Genomic DNA, 14,772 nt, shown 5'->3' on the forward strand with positions numbered 1-14,772 from the left:
GGAATGCTTTCTCCACCATGGAGGGAGCTGGATTACAAAACACCTAACATCCCAAGCCTATGACTCTTCATGTTCTATGAATATTAAACAGTAGAAGTATATGGGTTTCACTGATACATAATAGACTAATACAGAACGTCTAATGACTTAATATAATATTAGACATTTAGCTATTTGGGATTTAAGGTAGAATTATTATCGTGTAAACAGTATATGTCCTTTTCCTCCCTCCTCAAAGTTACCTTACTAAAATATTTACAGTAGTCCAAGACAATCAACCAGAGAAAATCTAAATTCAGTACTTTAGCAGACTCTGTCATGGAGGTTTGCATTTAAAGCAAATAACAGTGTCATGGTGGTACTGTCCTCACCTATATAATTTTCTTTTCCTCAATGCTTTTAATTTCTTTTCCTTTCAATGCCAAATCCTATGGCTCTATGGTGTTTGACAGTTTAGTTTGTGCTGCTTCCGTTTACCACAGCCTAAGATTCACATGGGTTTGAGTTGATCAGAACTCAACGATTAGCAACTTTTTCCTGTAAAGAGCCAGCTAGCAAATATTTTATTCAACACTGCCTTTGTATTTGAAAGTAGCCATAGACATTATGTAAATTAGAGTGTGGCTAATATCCAGAAAACTTTATTTATGGACACTAAAATTTGAATTCCATATAATTTTCATGTGTCATGAAAGATTATTCTTCTTTTGATTTTTTTTCCAACCAGTTAAAAATGTAAAATCATTCTTAATTCATGGTCCATACAAAAACTGACACAGCGTAGGTGTTACCCAAGTTCAGCAGCTTGCAGACCCTGCTCTACTGCTTGAACTGATAGGTTCATTTTCATAAATAGGTTTATAAGAAAATCATTGGAGTTCCTTTAGTTCCTAGAAATAGATAACAAAACATTTTTTTAAGCTTGTAACTCTGAGAGCTATGGTTTTGCTTTTCTTCTGTCCTACAAATTCTTTTTGCTATTCTCATTTGGGTTGAGTTTTAATTTTAATTCTTGTCATTACTGTCAAAAATGTAAATAGCACATTCCCACATATGGACCATCCCTCAAAGCCTATTTTCTCTTGTTTTATCATTACTTCCAGTGGGGGTAAATCTTCTTTGGTATTTAACGTTTCACTTTTAATTGGCCTTCATATTTAGAATCTTTTCAGGCAAACAAACTTGTAGGCTCTATTCTAATTACCCACTTGGGCCCCATACTCTTTAAAGTAACATAAGAGCCAACCATTTTCTTTGGGGAAAATAAAAATTTCCCCTAAATTAAGTTTAATTAATATGTATCATGTGAGTTTACTAAACACTGCTTCGAATGAGTGAGACAATGAGAATGTTGAATTCTCAGTAATAACTATTATCAAAAACGATCATAAATTGAATCAATACCTTGATTAACAAATTGGTTCCCTCACTGATGACAATGTAGCATTCAGTGGCATTCTCTCAGGAAAGAATATTTTGATAGTTGATCTTGGCCTCCTGTGATATTTCTTGTTATTTTCCTCTGGTAAGGATACTTCCGAAAATTATTTAAGGAGCAAGTACACATCTTTGTTTATAGAGTATTATTATATGAAAAATTCCTATTTGTATATTATTCAACTTTCTATATAAGTAATGACAGGGTCTTTACAAAATGTATAATGACTTGAATGCATCACAATAGTACCATATAGAGTATTTTCATTGCCCTAAAAACCCCCTGTTCTCCATCTGTTCATCTTCTGTTCCCACCCACTAGCAACCATTGATCTTTTTAGGATCTCCATAGTTTTGCCTTTTCCAAAGTGTCCTACACTTGAAACAATACAGTGTGTAGCCTTTTCAAACTAGCTTCTTCAACTTAGCAGTAGGCATTTGAGTTTCCTCCATACCTTTTCATGGCTTGATAGCTCATTTCTTTTTAGCTCTGAATAATATTCCATTGTATGGTGGTGAGAATTCAGCTAAGCTACTCTGTGGTATTGCTGCTTCAGCATCCATTTTGTTTGACCATGTGGCCTACAGGGACCTTAAACTATCACTAGCCCCCTTCATGCAAGTGCATGCTCTAGACAGCAGCCAGAGTCACAAGCAAATGTAAGTCCCTGGTATGACTTCCCCAAAAGCCCTTGTGATCAACAGTCTTCTTAAATAAGACCCCTGGGAGGCTTACCAAAACCCTACTCTTTGGGTTTGAATTGACCGATCCAGCCCCAGCCTGGAAATCCTGAAATACCCCACCCATGGATCCTAATAAAGCCATTTGCCTCAGGTCCTGCCTTGTTCTCTCTGTCTACACTCTGCCTTGACCCCCCTGTCTGGTCCCTTGAGGTATGCCAAGTACTTCCTCCATGACCTGTGAGTAATAAACTTCTCTATTTCATTTTTTCTTGTGGTCTGTTGTTGAACCATGGCTCACTCACTTAACAAATGCTAATTCAGTTTTTGGAAGTATAGCTGACTTACAATATTAGTTTCAGGCGTACAACACAGGAATTCGATATTTTTATAGATTACTCTCCATACAAAGTTATGACAAAATATTGACTCTATTTTCTGTGCTGTACATTACATTCTTGTAGCCTACTTATTTTATACCTAGTAGTTCAGTACCTCTAATCCCTTTCACCTATCTTGGCCCTCCCTCCCAACCCTCTCCCTTCTGGTAACCACTAGTTTGTTCTCTGTATCTGTGAATCTGTTTCTGTTCTATTTGTTCATTTGTTTTATTTTTTAGATTCCACATATAAGTGAAAACATACAGTATTTGTCTTTTTCTGTCTGACTTATTTCACTAAGTATAATAACCTCCAGGCCCATCCACATTGTCACAAATGGCAAACAACAAAGTCATCGCACACGGAGTTACACAATTTTTTTATCCAGTCACCTCCTGAAAGGCATATTGGTTGCTTCCAAGTTTTGGCAATTATGAAAACAGCTGCTATAAATACCCATGGACAAATTTTTGTATAGACCTAAATTTTCAACTCCTTTTGATAAAAATCATATGGTTGTAGGGTAAGAGTATGTTTAGTTTCATTAGAAACCACCAAACTGTCTACTAAAATGGCCATACCATTTTGCATTACCACCAGCAATGAATAAGAAGTGTAACAAGGCCTTTTATGTAAAACATGCTCCAGAGACTCTCCTAAACTCACATGTATTATATTCAGAAAAACAAGATAATAATTATGTCAAATACGGATAATGCAGCTGTTTACTTAGTTTAAAAATTAATAATCTATTCTGACAATGCAAATGGTACGGATGAACCTATCTGCAGAGCAGGAATAGAGATGCAGACGTAGAGGATGGATGGGTGGACACAGAGGGGGAAGGAGAGGGTGAGATGAGTTGGGAAACTGGGATTGACATCTATACACTACCATGTGTAAAATGGATGGCTAGTGGGAACCTGCTGTACAGCACAAGGAGCTCAGCTCGGTGCTCTGTGACGACCTAGGTGGGTGGGATGGGGTGGGTGGGAGGGAGGTCCAAGAAGGAGGGGATATATGTATACATGTAGCTGGTTCATTTTGTTGTGCAGTGGAAACTAACACAGCATTGTGAAGCAATTATACTCCAGTAATAAATAAATAAATAAATAAAGTACTTTGATTTAAATATACATTATAAAATAATATGAATGAAAAAGTATACACACACACATATTTAAAAGTATACACATACCCCCACACACACACATATACAGAGAGAGCCAGAGAAGTGTGTATATATACACATATGTGATACCTGTATAACAATAATGTTATCTTTCACTTACTCTGTATTTTTGAATTTACAAAAAATTTCAATTTTATTATTTCATTTAGTTTTTACACCCACGCTGTATTACGCATTTTTTTAGGTGTAGAAATAATCAGAAAGATTTAGCTACACGCCCAAGGTGACACAGCTTGTTAAGTGGCAGAACCATAATTTAACCCTTCTGGTCTTCTGAAAACAAATCAGATACCATTTTCCACACCTTATGGCTCATAACACCACACACACATACACACATACCCACGAACACAAACACAACAATACGTATAAGCACATACACACAATTTGAAGTATATCATTTAAAATACTATGTTCATCTCTCCCTTAGTAGATATAATAGAGAACTTCAAGTTAGCCTAGCCTGCCTAAATACTGTACCCCTGGTTCTAATGACTATAAGTGACTTTTTTTTCTCATAATCTATTCACTATCAATTAGCTTTTTAGAGTTAGAACTACTTGTGGAGTAAGAAAAATGGATTGAGTGATGGTGGCTTAAGATGATTTTGGCTTAAGGCAAATCAATCATGTAATTAAACAATTACCTTAATAACAGATGTCTCAACTCTGGATGGGGGACTCTGAACTTGTGCTGCTGCCGCCATATTGGCAATGGTGCTGAGATGGTTCATCTGGCTCATTGCCATGGTGACAGATGCTGGAGGTAGGCTGACAGGAATTAAAGGGTGGGGCATCATCATAAAAGGCAGTTCCAGTCCTGTAAAAAATACACATATATCATCATTTCTCTATTCAAGTAAAACAATGAAACATGGTATATCTCATTAATTAAAATGGCTAAGGACAGAAATCATTGAAAATTGAAGCATTTTAAAATGTTCTAATAATGAGAGTCAAAGGAAAAATATTTGTCCTCTTTGCATGCAACAGTACCCACTTATCACTCAGGGAAATTAGGCTTAAAGCTAACCAGTTTGGTGCCATGTTTTATCACTCACCACTCTTCATTTGTGTTTAATACAAACACTTAGTTCTTTGCTACATTATTCTTCTGATCAGACTAATTCTTGTTTAAAATACTATGGTTTTCTTTATCACGTTTAGCTGTCTAAAAGTAGTGTACCTATCTACTATGTCCTATATTTTACTAGCCGATCATTAGATTTTTTTTATTCTTTGCAACTATCATTTTTAGTGCTAAAAAATGCCATTGTACCATTTGGCAGAAGGTGGCTCTGCTGAAGATGGTGGAGAGGATGACTGACTGGAAGGCTAAGTGCTCTAGGTATGCGGGGCCAGGTAACAGAAGCCTGAGATCCCCGGGGTGGGGAAGAGTACAGTGTTTCCTTTTCCCAAGAACTTTCACTGCTGCCTGTGGGGAATGAATATCAATTATTTGGATACAATATTATTCCAAATCTTCTAATGAATAATTGGAAATGAGGTTTTAAAAAGCATATCAGATGTAGAGAATGGACTTGAGGACACGGGGAGGGGGAAGCGGAAGCTGGGACGAGGTGAGACAGTGGCATGGACATATACACACTAGCAAATGTAAAATAGATAGTTAGTGGGAAGCAGCCGCATAGCACAGGGAGATCAGCTCAGTGCTTTGTGACCACCTAGAGGGGTGGGATAGGGAGGGTGGGAGGGAGATGCAAGAGGGAGGAGATATGGGGACATATGTATACGTAGAGCTGATTCACTTTGTTATAAAGCAGAAAATAACACACCATTGTAAAGCAATTATACTCCAATAAAGATGTGAAAATATATATATATCACATCTGGAGATTGGCTAAGTGATTTCTTGGGAAATAAGCTCAAGTAAGTAAATTTCCCCTAAACCAAATTTTTCTTTTGTTTTTCTACTTCTTAAATACAGTCTCAAATTTTCTGAAAAATATCATTTTTACAACAGGTAGCCTGTTTATGGAGTCTACTCCTGTTTGACTAACCAACTTAATATAAAATGGATTCTATTGTATACCTAGAGAATTAATTACTTCTTAGAACTGAAGCACACTGATAGTTATAGAATCCAAAGTTATCCTTGTATAATAGAATCCCAGTCACCCTTAAGAGTTAACGTTCCTAATTTAATTCCACAGAAAATCCTAAACATAGAATCATTAAATGCCCAGCTTGGTTAGACATGCTCCAGGGAACACAAAGATCATTTACAAAAGATAATATATCAAAGCAATAAATTAAATGTGTGTGAATCAATAAATATATCTCTTGCTTTCAACTGCAGAGAAGCTTAAGTTTATGACTGTGGCAATACAGGTGCCAAAGTCAGAGCAGTACCTTTAAAGGCGTGTATTTCAACATCATGGCCACGTCTCAGATTACATAGATCTTGAAACACCTTAATAGGGTACTCCTTGGAAGGTTTTTATATATCATTTCAATTTAGGCATGTTCTCAGATTAAATTATTTTACCATTAATTTATTGTTTAACTGAATCTGTTGAATGTACAAACTACCCACTTGAAAGAAAGTTTCTGTAATATCCCTGTCATCTTATGAGTTTTCATTTCTTACAAAAAGGAAAAGAAACCACATTTTCATATAATATGCTTAGAAACAGCAAAGTAGGTAAAACTCCAATTTAAATGCTTTAGCTCTATTGAAAGCCTCATTGTAAAATCTCTAAGACATAGTTTTTCATGAAGAATACTTAGTTGCTGCCATGATTTTATTTCCATTTACTTCAGGAAGACAGTTAAAGTTCAATATAAATTCAAACTCATTAGCTCAATACTGTCTGGATCTTAGAGTAAATTGTTCAGAAGTGGGTAATGAAAACTCAATTCAAATTCTTCAGCAATCAGACAAAGCAATTTTATTAAACAATGAAGAGAATCAATTAAAATGGATATCTTTATTATTTTACAAGAAACCAGGACAGCTTTTGGCTAAAAAAAATGTTCATACAGAAATGACTCACATAAAAGCAATCTGTCCAGCTTGCTCCTACACTATGATATAAAAGTTCACTTCTATATTCAGAAATTTATACAGCTTATTTCTCTACTCGTGACTTTTTTGATGTTTTATACCAAGGTGCTAGTCAAACATGCAAAAGCTGTAAGTATATAAATTTTTTGGACATATTATGTCAGGAAAGCATTCAGTGACAAAACGTTTTAAACATTTTCACTTTATATTGTCTTTATCAAAGTATATGCAAAATTCTTCATTACATATTTACTTTTTATGTTATCATTTAAAACAAGAGTTAAAGCATAATCACCAACTATTTGGATACAGAAATAACACTTTGGAATAAATGTTATTGAATGTGGGAACTGCATTGGAAATCTATAAATAATAGATAATTTTCTCTTTATATTTCATTTAAAATATCCAAGGATTACATTTTCATAGTAGATTGCATTTTTGAGGTTAACTAATATTAACTAATATATGGAGGAGGGAAAAATATTCACATTCATTATTTTGGATTGAGTTTGAGTTCTGCTTATACCTATTATCTACTTTTGTTTCTCTTTCCAATTGAGCCAATTTCTTTTATTTACATCTAGATTACCAGTTAATAAATGGGAAAAGCCATTTTCCCAATATACTTCAATTTCACTCTTGTATCAATAGAGAAGCACTTATAATTCTATTTTTTCACATTATCAAAGTGTAAAATATAAAGTTAAAATTCTGATTAAATCATTCTGGTAACAGATTATATACAAAATACTACCTATTTCCACATCTCTTTTGGATCACAGGATATCAGTCCCTTGTGAAAGGGTAAATATCAATCATCTATATATGAATTTTCCATAGCAAGTTTATAACACTAGATTGGATTTTCTCACTACATAAAATGCTCCTAGCCATCTCTGCCAATCATCATTTGTTAAATACTCATGATGTTAGCTCATTTGGGTAATAAATAGAGCAAACAATTAAGAAACTAAGTCTAATGAAAAATATACAATATATAACCAAGTCAGCTTAAGTGATTTTTGCTTAATTTATAACATCCTTCTCCTCTATTAGCATGAATAAATAAGAATTGAAAATAGGCCACTTCAGGGCAAGACAGACATGCCCATAGTTATTAAATGTATAATTTCAAGTGCTTTGGTTTAAGCCAATATATTTGATATAAGCCAGTATCTTATGTGTGAGCCTACACACAAACATGCACACACATATACACCTTTAAGATTAAAGTTTATTATTATGACTGCATGAAAATTTACAGGAGACAGCAGATTTTGCACATAAGAAAAGTTCTAACAGTTGGTAAGGAGAGTTACAGAGAAACAGAAAAGAATTGATTCTTTTCTCCTCTTCCGTTCTTGTAGAATCCTACCATTTCTTTGACTTTACAATGGAATAAAAAGACAAACTTGATCTAGCCCTAGTATCCTCAAAGAACATATTCTATAATAGGGGGTAGAAACGTGTATGCAAAAACTCAGACATTTGATAAATATATAAAATGGTTTTGAACCAAGGAAATTGGTCATGAGCCCATGAAAAGATTCAGCACATCCAACTGTTTGAATATCTAGACTCTATATCCATATTTCAATGTGTTGGAGGGAAGGGTTAAAGGGAGAGAGGATCTCCCACACCTAGTCCTAAACTAGGTATTCATTCTCCATATTGTGGAGAAGCATGGGAACAATCTCAGGCTAGACACCTGCTTACACGGGTGGAAATAAATCTGCGCTCTGACTGATGGCAGAACACACAGGCAGCTGTTATATGATGAAGTTAAGTAGTGTAACCACAAGCATCAGGAAGGCCAGCTCCTCATGCAATGGTGTGATTTTGGTGGAGTGAGAATTAACAAATGTACCATCTTACAGCAACCAGATGTAAGTGGGCACATGAACACAAGAGGAAAAATTGAAATTAACACCTGATTACCTGTTTTGTCTCTAGCTAAAAGCTATTAATTATGCATTTATATAATCTTAAGCAGTTTATTTACTCTGCCTAATTATACCGACAGTAAGAATATATCTATAATTATATATGCAAATATACAGAACTTATATACAAAAAGTAATTGTGGGCTTCCCTGGTGGCGCAGTGGTTGGGAGTCCGTCTGCTGATGCAGGGAACACGGGTTCGTGCCCCGGTCCGGGAGGATCCCACATGCCGCGGAGCGGCTGGGCCCGTGAGCCATGGCCGCTGAGCCTGCGCGTCCGGAGCCTGTGCTCCGCAACGGGAGAGGCCACAACAGTGAGAGGCCCGCGTACCGCAAAAAAAAAAAAAAAAAAGTAATTGTGTGTGTTTAGGTTTCCTTTCCTGTAAAAGATGTGTATTTCTCAGGGACAAGCAAGGTGATTTTAAGGTTCAGTGTAACTGAAATTCTGATTCACAAGGAATAGGTATGGGACGTTCCCTGCTTACACCCTCTGCACCCCCAACTTTAAAACATAGTTGTAGGTTCTGAAAAAGTAAATAGCTTGGTGGACTATCTTAGTCTTTTTCTGAGCAGACTATATTTTGTATCCTTCCATTTAATATTTTTATGGTATTTTATGATACACATTTTATGATGGATCAGGTTATAAACAGAGAAATAGACTACTTCGGGGAGAAACCCTTAAATTTTGAAGCCATCCCTACTTTAAAGGTAACCAGATTGTCAAACAGAGCTGATGGATAACAAATATAAACTAGTTTAATTTTTCCTCTAATTACTGCCTTCAGATATGCTCTGTTAAGGCTCCCTCTTCTGCCCCTTAATAACCTTGAGCAGATTTTGAGTATAAGAAAATCCATTCTACTTAACGCCACTCTCTGCGTCCTCATCTCCATCAGCACTTGCCAGCCCTAGGGCCCAGGGAGCTGGAAGACAGAGGGGCTTGGACAGCTTTTCCATCTATTCTCTTGGGTAGGAGGGTGAAGGTCTCCCATCCAACCAGTTCCTGCTCAAGTCCTCCCCGCACTGTCGCTTCTATGGCTATGCCTATTGACCATTGACATCTCCCAGGTGGCAGGTGCCTAAATGCCAAGTATTCCCTGCCAAGTAATGATCATTTAAGGGGGTCTTCCAGGGGACCCTCCTAACTGCACAAGTCCCTGACAATGGAAATCTCCTGCAGCTTCCTGCTCTTCTAAGCTCCCCAAACTGCCGTGGTCTCTTGAAACTAAGGTCCTTCTCCTGGTGTGGGTCCTTTTGTTCTGATGATGTCCACTCTCTCTATTCTGTCGCCTCTCCTCAATTCTTTCTCCCCTTGCTCAAACATGTACAGAAAGCAGATCAGCAATTCACACCAAAGCAGACATCCAGCTATGAAATGAGGTGGAGGCATCTGTAATCCTTGAGTAATTCTCTTGAAACTCCTCTCCGTGCACTTGGTGGTGAGGAAGGACTCTCAAAAAGGAATCACTGGGCTTCCCTGGTGGCGCAGTGGTTGAGAGTCTGCCTGCCGATGCAGGGGACACGGGTTCGTGTCCGGGAAGATCCCACATGCCGCAGAGCAGCTGGGCCCGTGAGCCATGGCCGTTGAGCCTGCACGTCCGGAGCCTGTGCTCCCCAAGGGGAGAGGCCACAACAGTGAGAGGCCCACATACCGCAAAAACAATAAAACAAAAACAAAAACAAAAAGGAATCACTAAGCCACAGCTCCCTCCATTAAGTGCTGTCTTTTCACTACAATGTTTTCTCCGAATCTCCTCTCCTGTGTTGGTCTTCCCCTCCTATAAATGGAGGAAGAGAATGTCTGTGGAGTCTGGAGTGATAGTTAAGATAGCAACTCTGGTTCAGCTGCTATTAATCAGTACTGATTGGTATTTACTTTTTTTAAATGGAGGAGTACTTGGTCCCTTTTGTTCTTGTGTGGAACCACAGGAAAATTTCTATTTAATATCTTGTTACATAGCATATTCAATAGAACTAACAACAAATATGACTATATTATAAGTAGAATTTTAGTAACTGATTCCTGTAAAAAACTGAAAGAAAGGGAAAGAAATATGAATGCTCAACATTTGAAATGTTATTTCACAAATCAACTGAAACTTTATCAATTGAGACAGAAGTTCAAAGAAAAAAGATTACATGAATAAAAAAAATAAAGAATGATTAAATGTGGAGATAATCATTAATAAAAGAAAGAAGATCATATTTTGGAACACAATTTTTATGTAGGAAAGGAAATGAAAACTGCTTTGGGTAAGGATATTATTACTGTTTCTCTTTAATTAAAAAAAAAAACTATGCGTATGTATATCAGTGGTACTGATTAAAATCCTAGCCCAAATAATTACATTTATTACTGAATCCTAAACATAGCCAATAAGTAATAGGTTCCAAAAGAGAAGGCCACTGTATATTTTTTAATGAATTTTGGACAGAGTGCATGTAAAGTAATCAAACACAAAGTTAAAGTGATCTGTAGAAAAGAAATGCCTTTTAAACCACCATGCATTAAAATACTAAAAGTATATTTAAATGTTATTATCTTTTATACCTAGTTGATATGTAACTATTTGTTCAGATTTTCCCACAGGCTGACCCTGATAAAGGAGGCAAATCTCAAAGGGACTAACGGTCACACCACAGCTTAGTGAGTGACACTGATAGACTGTGACGGGAACCTGACATTGTCAAGATTCGTTTACAATGAAAATGATGGCAAGAGCGGGCACTTACTCCATACCATTGGAGACCACTTAGAAGGATGTCAATGCCATCTTAACAATGGAATCAAGACTGCTAAGGAAAAGTAAATACTAGTCTCAGATGCTACAGATGTTCAGCTGGTACTTCAGCGGTAGGTGAGAATAAACAAGTTATTGTCTTTTAGAGGATAAACTTCACCCTAATAAAAAATGAGATATGAAACGTCAGCAGTAATACTAGTACTTTGCATAAATAGGAGAAACAGTCCTTTCATGAATTACTATAATGTAATCTTTTAAATCTTTTTCTGGATAAAAATCTGAGCTCAGTGATCTACTTTAGCAAGTAGAAACACTGAAATCTTCCAGTGTTTTGGTTCAACTTTATCAAATTGCATTATTTTAAAATGAGGAAGAAGCAATCTGTAAAGGGTACTATTAATTGGGTAACAATTTAAAATGTTCCAGTTTAAGTACAGTGGTTTAGCAAATAAAACAGCACAAACACCTCCTAATTGGTATTGCACAATAATGTCCACAGAGCAGGCCATTTCCAGAGTCTAAAATTTATATTTGCACACATATCCTGTTTGATTTGGAAGTGCTATTTTTTCTTAGAGAGAAAGAATAATACTGTCATGAATTCTAACTATCCCACTGCCAATAAATATGAGTCATTTAGGAAAACATGTTACTTTCCCAGAAATAGGCATTTTCTTTAGTTATCTGTCATTAACTAAACCTAACTCTGAGTGTTACGTATTTGTTAACTAGAAATTTAAAACTCTTGCCATACAAGGAGGTTTCTATTTTACCTGTGTTGTTTTCTTTTGAATGCAGAACTGTTTTAAAACATTTTATTTTATATGTAATGGTGATAATATAATACTGGTGCTATCAGTGTCCTTGGACTCAGCAGAACTATGATATTAGCTAAATTTCATCCAGTTGAGATACTTCTATTGCCTTACATACTCCACAGTGTTGTTGAAAGTAGCATAAGTTAAGCTGCTGCACAAAGTGGCACACAAAATACTGGAAATCAGAACTGTTTATTTTTAAAATTTTGCTTGAATATTATTTACCATGGCTAATGACTAACTTGCAAGAGTAAGAAGCAAATTGTAAAATCAGAGCTGAAGTTCAAGTCATTAATGTCAGATGGGATACATAAATGGATACTTGAAGAACAGGCAGATATTATTAAAAAACAATTACACTGAGAATCTTTGAGGAATCATGGAAAACTGGAACAGCATTAGGAAACTAAAAATAGACAAGAGTTTCCATTTAAATAACCTTGATTTTGAACTCATGAAAGTTATTAGAATAAATTATTATATAAAGAATACAGTATTTTACATATTTTCCCTTATTTCATACCAAATTCCAGAAAGTTTTGATGCAACTTAAAATAAAAGAAGGCCATTACTATAAAGATAATAGGTGAAATACTTAATGTGGAGAAGACAAAGATAATTATATCAGAAACAGTTGGCTTTTTGATGCTGCTGTTTTCTTTGGACTCATTAGCACTATGTTCTAAGTGTTAACGAGGTAAAATAGATCCCCCAAACAAAACAAAACAAAACAAACAAATGCAGACTCAGACTGGTAAATAGTTACATAGAACTCAGTATATGAAACAAATAGTAGCTACATTAATTGTATTGACTAAATATTTGGGTGTCTTGTTGATATGGACGACTCTAAGCAAGAGTCAAATATTTCTATTCAGTGGAAATTAAGATATTGCAACAGATAGGTTAATTTCTACAGCTAAAGTATAATGCTATTATGGACAGTGTAGAAATAACAATACTAGGAACATATTTAAGTTTTCCAATCTAAAATAAATACATAAAATTCTTCAGAATAAAGCAGTTTGGTATAGTGTATCCATGTTAATTTAACTGCATCTTTTAACCTTTCTCATAGCCAATGTCAGTGAATTTCTACCTCTTCCCATTTTAACTCATCAAATTATTTTTCCATTAGGCAAACAAATGAACTAGAAATTCTCCACTCTAAAGATATTGTTATTTCCCTATAGGGTTACAATTACATCAAATAAAATTTCAATTTAATATACTTTCTATACTGTTACTAGAGTACTCAAAGCCATGGTATACAGTATTAGCAATTTTATGTTCACGTTTAAGTGTTGCTCATGGTCAGTTGAAATCAGTTTTAACTTCCAGTGTTTCATATAACATTTCAATTTCAAATTATTTATGTTGAAATTGAAAAATCTTCTCACTTGAGCCAAAATTGCTATTTAATTTTCTAAAAAGCATAAAACTCTTATAGGTAGGATAACAGGCTCATGGAATTCTTTTGATATTTCTCATATGCATGGATCTAAGTGTTAAATTATCTTCTCCCCAAACCTGGTTAGCCTCAAAGAATGACATCACCAGATAGTTGTATAAGCCACAAACCTAGGAATCATCTTTATCTCCTCCTCTTTCACTGTGTGCCACAGATGTCCAATTCCTGTTGATTTCATCAATGTGATTTATTTCTACTTTGTTTCTCTCTCTGCTGTTGTAATCATATTCCAGTACCATCATTACTTTTAAGTACAAATCTTACATTGTCACTCCCCTGCTTAGAGGACTTCAACTGTTTCCCATTGTTATTAAGTAAAAGACCCAACATTTCTTTTCTTAATGTAAGCACCAAATGATCAGGCTTATGCCTCTTTTGCTCATCACTGTATCCTCAGCATTTAACAAAGTAGGACTAACTCTGTCAGTTTTTGAGTCGAGAGTTGCAAACCCAGACCAATTCTTACATTCACATGTCGTAAACTTCACTGTGGCATTCAAAAATGATAAGCTATAGCCTTTGTCCTTGACCTGCTTATAACAGAAAAGAGAGATAGACAGATATAGCATATATGCACATAATCTTATCCTTTGACTGGAATAAAAGATAGAGAAGATGAAGAATAGGAAGTGTGTCTAACATTTTAGAAATAAACTTCTTAGAATGTGGTAGTCATTTGGATACAAATGGAGATGAAAAGAGTAAAATGTGAGAGGTAACTTCAGTATCTAGTTAACAGTTGGGGATGCGGTGATATTATTAATGATGCGATGAAGATGGTGATGATGATGATGACAATGATGATATCTAATACGTATCATCTGCTTCCAGTGTGTCACTCACTATGTTCAGCTTTTATATGCACTATCACAATGAATCTTTAGAACCTCTGAGATGGATCCACATTAGTATTATTAAAGTTGATTAAACTTGCCCTGGGATTTAGATCTTGGAATTCTGAACTCACAATACCAGCTTTTAATCACCTTTATGAGGAAGATCAGGTTTCGTTATGAATAAAAATCCATTTGATTCTGGACTTGTTGAATATGAGATATTTCAGAAGCACTCAAA

At 35.5% G+C, this 14,772-nt stretch overlaps 1 protein-coding gene across 1 annotated transcript in view; it reads right to left on the bottom strand.

Annotated features, from left to right (window-relative positions):
• LOC103077018 (dachshund homolog 1-like) overlaps positions 1 to 14,772 on the bottom strand; it is a 325,804-nt gene that overhangs the window by 134,333 nt on the left and 176,699 nt on the right. Inside the window, 1 exon segment of the mRNA XM_082931307.1 lies at positions 4,337 to 4,509. Coding sequence (XP_082787433.1) covers positions 4,337 to 4,509 — 173 coding nt within the window.

The sequence above is a fragment of the Lipotes vexillifer genome, unplaced genomic scaffold, assembly GCF_000442215.2.
Source record: "Lipotes vexillifer unplaced genomic scaffold, Lipotes_vexillifer_v1.1 scaffold1882, whole genome shotgun sequence".
In the NCBI taxonomy this organism is placed as follows: domain Eukaryota; kingdom Metazoa; phylum Chordata; class Mammalia; order Artiodactyla; family Lipotidae; genus Lipotes; species Lipotes vexillifer.